This window comes from Brachyhypopomus gauderio, unplaced genomic scaffold (assembly GCF_052324685.1).
Source record: "Brachyhypopomus gauderio isolate BG-103 unplaced genomic scaffold, BGAUD_0.2 sc70, whole genome shotgun sequence".
NCBI lineage: Eukaryota > Metazoa > Chordata > Actinopteri > Gymnotiformes > Hypopomidae > Brachyhypopomus > Brachyhypopomus gauderio.
In genome coordinates this window covers 101,428-112,046 of record NW_027506891.1, presented here as the reverse complement: position 1 = coordinate 112,046, position 10,619 = coordinate 101,428, and the positions used below count along the sequence as shown (strand labels likewise).

General features: G+C 40.6%; 2 protein-coding genes across 7 annotated transcripts in view; one reads left to right on the top strand and one right to left on the bottom strand.

Annotated features, from left to right (window-relative positions):
- Positions 1-698: 698 nt before the first annotated feature.
- Positions 699-3,584, bottom strand: LOC143491083 (uncharacterized). Of its 4 annotated transcripts, none has more exons than XM_076989785.1 (3): positions 3,513-3,584; positions 2,856-3,297; positions 699-2,465 (listed from the first exon to the last, which is right to left on the bottom strand). In XM_076989785.1, the coding sequence occupies exons 1-3, from the start codon at positions 3,581-3,583 to the stop codon at positions 1,671-1,673; spliced, it is 1,308 nt and encodes a 435-aa protein (XP_076845900.1). In that variant the 5' UTR covers position 3,584; the 3' UTR covers positions 699-1,670. The 4 variants fall into 4 exon arrangements, with proteins under 4 accessions (XP_076845900.1, XP_076845901.1, XP_076845898.1 ...); XM_076989786.1 differs by having other exon boundaries at positions 3,144-3,297; XM_076989783.1 differs by having other exon boundaries at positions 699-3,297.
- Positions 3,585-4,978: 1,394 nt separating this feature from the next.
- The window catches only part of LOC143491069 (uncharacterized), a 35,771-nt gene continuing 30,130 nt past the window's right edge, over positions 4,979-10,619 (top strand). For 2 of the 3 annotated variants that reach the window (XM_076989749.1, XM_076989748.1), the window contains exons 1-4: positions 4,979-5,425; positions 5,941-6,075; positions 6,365-6,457; positions 7,904-8,068. In XM_076989749.1, the coding sequence (XP_076845864.1) occupies positions 5,338-5,425; positions 5,941-6,075; positions 6,365-6,457; positions 7,904-8,068 (481 nt within the window). In that variant the 5' untranslated portion in view covers positions 4,979-5,337. The remainder of the gene's footprint in view (positions 5,426-5,940; positions 6,076-6,364; positions 6,458-7,903; positions 8,069-10,619) is intronic. The other variant, XM_076989750.1, reaches the window with a different exon arrangement.

Sequence of the window (10,619 nt, the reverse complement as noted above, 5' to 3'; positions counted from 1 at the left end):
ATTCATCAGACTGTCATGTTCAAGCACCCTAGAGAATATGATTTCACTGTTTTGGCTGTTTTTCACTACACGATTACAATGGGCAAAGAATTTACGATAACGGTTATATCGTAACAGAACATTTGAACACATATGTGAACATTTGAACTAAATATGCACAAGACGTTGTTGCCCCTTTGGATAGAGCCCAGGAAAAAATATATATTTTCATTATGATTTTTTTCATATAAATCAAGTGTTGGGGTCGAAACAAACATATTGCAAAGACCGTTTTATTTTTAACAAATTTTATTTTAATTTTACAACATGTGCACTTCAGTGTACAACAGGACTTCGCTAATCACAAATGTGGAATGGCAGCCCAATACATTTTGATGCCAAGTCATGCCATGTACATGGAGATTCCTAACAAGGTTTTGATCTCTACTGATCTCTACTCAGAGTGATTCGCTGAGTCAAAGAACATAAAATATTCAGCACAGTGATCCCCCTTTCAATCACAGGGAGCATAAACCAAATTTTTACTGTTGCCTGTCTTTTGGTGAATTATCAAAATGGCCCCTTAGTAAAAGCCTGGGCAAACAATGGCTAATCTCAATCTAGAATTAGACAGATGATGTAATGTGAATTACGGCGATTTATTTATTAATTTTTTTCCTTAACCTTAAAATGATCCCTTTAAGGTCAGGGGTCGGCAACCCGCGGCTCTGGAGCCGCATGCAGCTCAGCTTTTGAATAGAATTAATGAGTATTTAATTAACGTATATTATTTTTGAGACTTAAAAAAATGTTCGGGTGGAATTTCACAAATGTCCGGTATTTAGTTTTGGTTCGCTTGAGTGACATGTCATCGTCACTGAAATAAATTTCCAATTATTTTGCTTTTGTGGCTCCGAGTCAAAAAGGTTACTGACCCCTGCTTTAGGTCATGCTAGTCTGTAAATATTGGCTGCAATGTTAAGGTACAGTGCAATATGATTAATTGTATAAAATGCTTTCACTTTTATATGTAAAATTGACACAACACAATACAACATTATGTATTTCTTAACTTTTACTGTATTTGTAAAAAATGAAATGAATACAATAGTAATACAATTGAGAGAATAAATTGAAATAGTTTTAATTGTTCATGAGTTCATGTCTTCATTATGATTTTCTATTGCTATTGCATAGAGAGGTATTTTGGCATGTAAGTGTTAAAGAAAAACATGTCACACCTCCTTTTCACCTCTTCTAATAAACTGCTATCTCTGTAAACTCGCTGCACAAAAATATCATCATGGGCACAGATAACTAAATCACACCACTGCATACCAGTAATCAATAACTGGCCCTGGATTTGCCAATAATAACAATGGCTCTCCTTCAATTTGTGTAGGCCTTGTGCTACTTTGAGGAATTTGCAGTCTACATTTACATTTACTGCATTTAGCAGACGCTCTTATCCAGAGCGACTTACAAAGTGCTTTGCTTCTGATCACAGAATACATCCTAGGAAATAGTACAGATAGGCCAGAATTCAAGACATCATTGAGTCAGACTACTACTAAACTACAGGAGTCAGTGTCATTACCTAGTGTTTTGCAAGTTAGGCATTTGCCAAGAAGCACAAATAACCATAGACAGACATACAATTTAAGAACACGGCAAAGGTTGTATCAGCTGAGTTAGTACTCTGGTAAGAACTCAACAAACAGGTGAGTCTTCAGTCTATGCTTGAAGATAGCAATAGACTCTGCAGTCCTAGCAGCTAATGGAAGATCGTTCCACCATCTTGGAGCCAGGACGGAGAATAGTCTGGAGCTTTGTCTTCCATGAGACTTTAAGCATGGAGTTTCAAGTCGAGCCAAGCTTGAGGTTCTGAGTGTTCGCTGTACAGATTGGCTTTTGACCATGGACATCATGTAGGGAGGGGCCAGTCCATTTTTGGCTTTGTAAGCAAGCATCAAGGTTTTATATCTGATGCGTGCCGCTACTGGAAGCCAGTGAAGAGAGTGTAGCATAGGAGACACATGTGAGAACTTGGGTAGATTGAAGACCAGTCGTGCTGCAGCATTCTGAATTAGTTGTAGAGGTCTGATGACCCGTAGAGGAAGACCTGCAAGTAGGGAATTGCAGTAGTCCAGCTTAGAGATGACTAGAGACTGCACAAGCACTTGAGTAGCTTCCTGTGAAAGGAAGGGTCGTATTCTCCGTATGTTGCAGAGGAGAAATCTGCAGGATCTGGTCAGCTTTGAAACATGTGTTGAGAAGGACAACTCGTTGTCCAACGTTACACCCAGGCTTCGAGCAGTTTCTGATGGTGTTAACAAGATGTTCTCAAAGGAAACTGTGAGGTCGTTGTGTGTGTTTGGGGTTCCTGGAATGTACAAAAGCTCAGTTTTGCTAGGGTTGAGCTTCAAGTGGTGAGTAGTCATCCATGAAGCAATATCTGCCAAGCATGCCGAGATACGCCTAGAGACCTGGGTGTCAGAATGAGGGAAGGAAAGAATTAGCTGGGTATCATCAGCATAGCAATGATAATAGAAACCATGAGACAAAATAATGTCACCAAGGGAACGAGTATATAAAGAGAAGAGGACTACATAGCTTTGTGCATTTGGGCACTTAATTTCAACAAGCCCAAATGATGGACGCTCAAGTGGGTCATATACAAGTCCATCAGGTGATGCACCCAGCCAAGATGCATCTGGATGAATCACTAGCCCACACTTGGTCAAGTTCAAGTTTTTTAGAACTGCATAGTCCTTTAAGGCCCCTGTTTCCATTTCAAGTCCCCTCTTCATGTGTGCTGTTTGTCGTGTCCCTCGGATTATCCTTTCTGCAGCACCTGGACCTCTAACGTGGCTCACCTCTCTGAAATGTGAGGCAGTCACTCTTTCTCTCCTAAGTGAATACCACTCAGGTGTAGCACTTTGGGATCTTGTTGCCTCCTCAATAAGGTGTGACTGTGACAAGGTCACAGAAAGAGAGCTTAGGTGTAGCTGTTCTTGGTGTGTTGGCACAAATGAATATTCAGGTGGGCTTAAATGGTAACATTCTAGTGGCAGACTCGGGAATGGGGGTGCATCCTCATGTATGACAACACTGTCAGATGGAGGTGGTGGTTGTTGACAGGACAGTACACTGCCAACTTGTACCTTCCCAAAGATGGAGTCCACAAGTGGCTTGTCAGGCGAGATGTTCATTGTGCAGATGAGTGGAAGAGAATCTGCTTTCATTCCAGCGTAGACTGGTCCAGGATTGAGGGTGGCCGGGTGTGGGAGCTCACCGCTGTAGCCCTTGAAAAGTGTACTTCTGAAATAAAAGAAGAGTGAATAACATTTATTTTTACACATTGTAATCTGTTCACCAGCACAACTGATTGTGAATCACATATCACATGTCATCTGAAGCTAAATTAAAGGCTAAATTAAATTTTGAAGAGAACAGGGTCTTATCAGATGATCAAAAGCATTTATTTTTTTACCACACACTGTAATCTGCCTATTAAATTTGGTACTACATACCTAACTCCACTGGCTGTAGTAGCACCTGGTTTTGGCTTTAGGACAACCATGGCATCCACTGGTCCAGGCATCACCCCCTATTAATTTAAAAGATGGTGTTAGTAAAGTGACTGTGATACATTAACTAACATTAAATAATGAAATAAGACAAACATTGTTGGTGGTTTATGCCACTTCTGTTCTGTCTGTGTGCATGAAAGGACAGGAGGGATCGACAGACATGCCAGATTCAGAATAATGAGCAGTCTGGAAAAGCAATGCAACCAGCAACACAAGAGCAGTTGCTGTTAATGAGCACAACTGGCATTGAATCACGTAATGTCATCTGAAATACACAAGAGGCAAAATTTAGTATCTTGAAAAGAAGACTTGAGCAATGTCAATAGGCGCAATATCTGTCCCATCATGTTGTTAGTGGTGAATGTCACTTGTCTATTGTCTCATGTAACGTTTGTGCTGTTTTGCATCACTCTTAAAACACTTGGCTATACTGTCTTTCTATTCTACAGTGTTGTGCATGGTTCAATCTACTAGTTCACTGAGCAACTATAAACTAAATATATTTTAGATTTAAACTTCATTTTCACTCCAGATGAAATGCTTACACATAGGAGTGAAACAGGCCTACTTATATTTATATTATTTTGTTGTTTCCACCACCAACAACAGAACAATGCAGGTTTTACTTCAAACCCATTTGTTTACTATAGGCAAAATAGACTGCTAATGATTCCCACTCAGCTACTCTGCATTTGGCTACCATTGTAAGCTTTGAAAACCAATGCCTATGGTTATCACAGCTTACGTGAAGTAAGAGCAAGGATAAAAGATTGAACTTGTGTTGAACTAACTTTTGAACTTGTTCAACAGAACTTTGAACGTGACACTGAACAGAACTCGTGTCATTTTAACCAGTCCTACTCTCAGCTGGTGTGGCGTATCTGTTTTCTTCATAGATCTGTAGCAGTGAGCCCTCACTGTTATCTCGTTAGCCTTACTTTTGCCTGATACTTCCATCAGAAATACAAACATGTTTTTAAAAGGCATTTCTAGTACTAGGACAGGTCGGTTCGTTACTAAAAACAACATCACTTCATTAGACTGCCACCTCAGGCTAGCTAGCTAACTAGCGTCAGCCACTTACCTTCAAAATTGCAGAGGTAGGATGAAACGTAGAACTTGAAACCCTTTTCAAGTGTACTCTGTGGTACTTGATGCTCTGACAATACGACGCACATCGTTGACGGTAAACTTCGGAAACTCCAAGAGGCACCTTGTGAATTTCATAGACTCGGCCATAAACATCTGCACTTCCGCATACCAACCGGAAATATGGTACCATCCTTACACCAAACGACGAAGTGGTGCGTGCACCTAGTTTCAAATGACAGTAAAATTGACCAATCATATCTTTCCTCTTAGTGGGCGGGCTTAACTGTATGATAATTTCCGCCCGCTGTGGCGACGCTAGCTGTCGTTAGCCTACCGCCGCTAGATAGTTTCCATTAATTCCTTTGATGCATATATATATTTATATATATTTGGGTAGCTATGGGTACAAGCCAGGCTGCATCAGGTTATTGTAGCAGCCTGGCTGATTTGGTGTTTTGGTTAGAAAAACAGGAAATTGTGATATGACGTGCTACTCAACTTTAGAATGTTTGGTTGGGAAGGTGGAATGTTTGGATTCAGTTTTGATGCTGAAAAGCTCAGAACAAGTCGCAAGACATTTTGCTCTGTGGATTAATCAATACAAAACTAACAAATCTTTCTATTTTTTCTAGATCTTTCTCTCTTTCTATTCTTTCTATTTTTCAGGTGGAGAATGAGTTTTTACCCCAGGAGAACTGACCAGCCAAGGCCTAGGCAGGAACAGAACCACTTCAAAGACACACCAGGTTTTACCACTCATGGTGAGAAAAAGACATTTTCTTCTTTTTATACTTCTATGTAAGACAGTATATTAATTCTTATGAGTATGGATTTCCATAGGCTTATTCATAATAATTAAAAGTTAAATATACACATTTATATAGTAGGTTTCTAAGGTTCAGAAAAATAACATGTATATTTATTCTACTGATGACTGTCAAGCTCTTTATTTCATGTGTACAGGATAATATAATTAATGGAGCATGAGTTATTTCTTTGATTTCTTTGACTCAGCACAATTTTCATAAATCCCACCATGTTACATATACATTGTCCATGTGACCATGGAAAAAGCAAATAAAAATAAACATTTTTAAAAAGAAACAGATTTCTAACATGACATCACATTCTTAAGCATTCTCCCCACATTCTAATGACATCACATGGCACCATAGCCCTTGTTATAATCACTTGTTCATTGGGAAACACTTACAAGGCATTTGAGCCTCACTGTGAGGCATGCTGGGTTTCACTTTACCTGCTGTGGGATTTTCAGGTGTGCCCTACAACCCCCAAGCGACAGTGATCCACATGGATCCCTGTGGACCAGCACCCTTCCCTCACAGAAGGACGACGGGACCCTCAGATGTCGGCCATGTTAACATCCCTGTAGAAGGACCACTCCACACTGGTACTGTGTAACACTGAAGATTACATGTGTATTCAACAAACCAAATAATCATGCATGATAAAGTAGAAAAAAACATTTATTACATTTGTTTGTAAGGTCTGGCAGAGGTGCAGAACCATCAGCTTTCTGCACATGACCTGACCAGTAAAACATCAGTTTTATCAGAAAATATGACATCACATATTCTTCAACATTGTAATGAATTCACATGGCACTGTAGCCCTTCTTATAGACCTGATGATCTTAACAGTACACGCTCATGCTTCCTGGGTTGGTGTTTTGCATTTAGGCCCTGACATGGAGAGGCGGAGACACCTTGCTCAGCCCCATGTTCAAGGCGAAGTTCTGTGGCAGATGGATCCAGTCTACCTCCAGCCTGCTGGTGGGTTCTTCATCGATAACTGTCTTCTTTGATATAGACATTGATAAGATATTTTTACTAGGCATGGCGACTGTTTTTACAAACATTTGTGAATGGGTCACTCTCAGGAGCTCAGTGAATTCCAGCGTGGAACTGTGACAATATGCCACCTGTGCAATAAATCCAGTCGTGAAATTTCCTCGCTCCTAAAATTCGATAGACAGCTGTATTATAAGGAAATGGAAGTGTTTGCGATTAACAGCAACTCAGCCACGAAGTGGTAGGCCACGTAAACTGATGTAGCAGGGTCAGCTGATGCTGAAGTGCATAGTACGAAGAGGTCGTCAACTTCCTGCAGCACCGCAATCGAAATTTGTCCTCCGCTCTTACCCATCTGTGCAGTTAGAACACACACACAAGTGATTACTAAGGGGCTGTGGTGCACAGCCCACATGCCCAGGGAGCAGTTGTGGTTAGGTGCCTTGTTCAAGGGCACCTCACTCATGGCCTCAGGCCTGGGAATCGAACCCACGGCCCTCACAAGACCAGTTCCCTACCACCGGACCATGACTGCCAAGTGACCATGACTGCACATTTGTGTTATGAAACATGGGGACAGTATTTATTAGAAACAGGGGAAGACAAACGAATGAACCAGATGGACCAGAGGAAGACAAATGAATTTAATGTATTTCATGTTCCATTCATTACTTTAGCTGTGATATGTTTGGTGTAGAGTAGAGCACTTTAGAGTGGGCACCTTGACAACCCACATACAGTGTGGGTGTACTGTGACACTCGTTATCTGCTAGGCGGTTGTGTTTAGTCTAAGGTGATAATGCTTCGAATCATTGTTATACCAGCATAGTATAATACTGATAATACATGTATATGGATTACAGATTTTTCACTATTTTAGTACACCCCCAAACAATCTAAACAAAACATTGTCATGCTGCTTTGCTGGCTTCTGATACCTCATCTGGACTGTCTAGCAGTGTCTAGCAGAGGTGAGATGTGCTAGCCATGAGCAGAGCTAGGAGGTACTGTAGTTTGGCTCTTCAGTATCTACCAGTATCAGAATTAAAATAATTCTGTATTGTGCCGAAATAATTAAATTGAATCAAATTGTATTGAAATGTAAGATTTCATGATGCAATAAAGTAAAAGAATCATAACTAAGCTAAACTAAAACTGGGTCACACATATACTGAAGCTCTGATAAATGTCTTCCTGCTTCTGGGCTCACGGATGCCCTGCTTTCAGTTCTTCAGTACTACTACATTGTGCTGCCATTACATGAATTGTAGCAAGATGCATATGAGAAGTTGCCGTTCTCGGTCCATCTTGCTTGAATCATATTTCAGTGGCACTTTCAGATAAAGAAACATATGCAACGTAGTACTAAGGCACTGAGAAATGTTATGGTGAGGTAATTTCTGCTAATGTCCTTATTCACCCATGCAGGTGAAGTTGGCTCCAGCAGGTGTTCTAAACTGCCTGTGCTCACTTCACGCACGAGAGTGACCAGGTCAGGACTGATGAGGCCTTCTCCACCCACCATCACAATGTTGCCTCCACTCCCCAAACCTGCTGGCCGAGAGCCTCTCCGTGCCTTCAGGCCTGCCAAAGGTGAGCTCACTCTTTTGCTCTCCTGGAAATGGCATCAAAACCATTTGTTGCAGCAGCAACAACAACAAAAAAAGTTTTTAAAAAAGTATTAAAAAAGTAAAAACTGCTTTGAAAGCCCTATAGGGGAGACCGGGTATGGTTGTAACATGGGGAGAGTTGTAACACCATCAGTTCCACTGATCACGGATAAGATAGGAGTCATATGATCATTTCAGTATTTACCCAATTCCTCCCTGATCCCACATGATGAATATCAAGGCTGTAAACAGGCACATGCCGATTCCATCTAGAAAAAACTGAATGTATTTCATGTTCCATTCTTTACTTTAGCTGTGATATGTTTGGTGTAGAGTAGAGCACTTTAGAGTGGGCACCTTGTCAGCCCACATACAGTGTGGGTGTACTGTGAAACTCGTTATCTGCTAGGCGGTTGTGTTTAGTCTAAGGTGGTAATGCTTCGAATCATTGTTATTCCAGCATAGTATAATACTGATAATACATGTATATGGATTACAGATGTCATTTATCACTATTTTAGTACACCCCCAAACAATCTAAACAAAACATTGTCATGCTGCTTTGCTAGCTTCTGATACCTCATCTGGACTCCTGCCAAAGCATATATCTATTAATCTTTGTAATCTATATAACATGGCTTCTTTAAGTATTGGGTATCACCTGGCCAGCGTTAAGCAGTGGTATGCAGCAGCAGTCTGTGTGATATAAGGAGTTTGTGCTTTGTACCTATTTCTGTTGGCAAGGACAATGTGAGCTTACAAGCAAGACTAGACTTGAATGTTTTATTGCAGTCAGTTGATTGTGCCAGTACTCCACAGAATGCCAATCCCACCTGCCAAAATATTGATTATCATAATCTAGTATTATTTAAAATGCAGTATGATCTGCAGGTCTTAATTTCATATGCTGGTCGGAAGATTGAACGTGTCCTCTACAGTTCTGTCTGTGTTTCATGTCCTTGCTCTCAGACATCTTCAAAGCAGTTAACCCCAGTGATGCTGGTAGAGGTGACTTATTGATGTTGGCTTTACTTTATATGTCATTGAAATGCCTGTACAAAATGTAGAATTTATAATGTTGCGTAATTTGTTTTGTGTTAAAATATTGCTAAATACGATATTTGGGAACAAGGAGATCAGTTAGTCAGAAACTTCACTCAGGTGTCAAGTGAGCGGAGCTAAACTCATGAACATGGATGCCCTTTTCCATGCAGGTTTGCCCAAATCCAGCCGCTTGCTGCCTGGGAACCCCCCCGGGTATTTCCTACTAGTGTTGTCATGTGTCGTGGAAATTTCCTAATAAATGGATGAGGACTCAGACGTGGTTAAATGATTAATTTATTACAAAAATATAAATATATATAAATAGGACAAAGACAGATACAAGACAGACACAGACATGAGAGTCTCATTCAAGCATGACAACTCTGAAGGCAGGGGGGCGCTCCCCCTGCTTATATACAACCTTAAACACAATTCAGCAGTTCTAACAGCAGGTTATCTTTAGCACAGCATGTTCCAAAACATAAGCGTCCAGCAGGCTACTTTGTCTCACATGTGTGTATCTCCTAATATGGACTTCCCTAGAGTTAGCGGAAGCAACTGATGTAACAGTTGAACACAGAGAAAGCTAAATGACCCAAGACTAGTAGCCTAGTGACTACCAGTTAACAGAGTGCTCTTACCCTCAGCACTCTCCCTGACCTGGGTCACGTATAGCACACATGCATAATATGAACTAAACATGGTTACACTGAATCACACTACTTCATTATTGTAGTCCTTCTGCTTAGTCAGAATGGACATGTACTAAATCATAAAGTTCATAATGATCTCTTATAATAACTAAACATGATCTAATCAATGATAATTAGTCAATAATCAATAATTTCTCTCACACTTCCCCCCTTTGATTCTGTGTAATCATTAAAAAGGAGAGAATAAATCATTAATTTCATCATAGAATATCAACTTAAAACAGGCCCTGGAGTCAGTTAAGCTGCTCAGGGCCATCGGGCACAACCCAGCCAGTCGCCAGGTCGTCTCAGACGTCTTCCTTAAACAGACGTCCCAAGGAGTCTGCTATCTCAGGCTCCTTTAAGTCGTCGTGCAAGGCCATCTGAAAATGCTGACGCATAAGGCCAGTAAGCCACGACGAACAGCAAGACAAAATACAAGGCACTAAACACAACAACAGCTAAATGATTATTACAATTGGTAAAATCATAGTCAGCATCCAATGTCCCCATGGGCCTAGACATGAAGTGATCCACCCAAACCAGGTTCTTGAACCCCGGCCTTCATGTGATCAATTAAATCAGTAATATTATCATAGTAATCTGGAATGCTGAAACAACATGAAACATTGATTTTCTTACACACATCTCCTTCTTTTATGAGGAGGAGGTCTAAAGCTAGTCTATTCTGGACCTATACTTGTCTAATTTCTTTCACTTCTTTGTTTAATAGGTCCAGGGCAGTCTCAGTACGAGAAGCCAAAGTCAGAACTTGCCATGCAAGTCCGTTGATCTTAT

Excerpts from the sequence above, each read along its gene's own strand:
- LOC143491083 (XM_076989783.1), bottom strand. The coding sequence starts at position 3,583 with ATGCCTGGACCAGTGGATGCCATGGTTGTCCTAAAGCCAAAACCAGGT. Across the intron at positions 3,298-3,512 it reads ACTACAGCCAGTGGAGTTAG|TACACTTTTCAAGGGCTACA; the intron begins GTATGTAGTACC and ends TTATTTCAGAAG.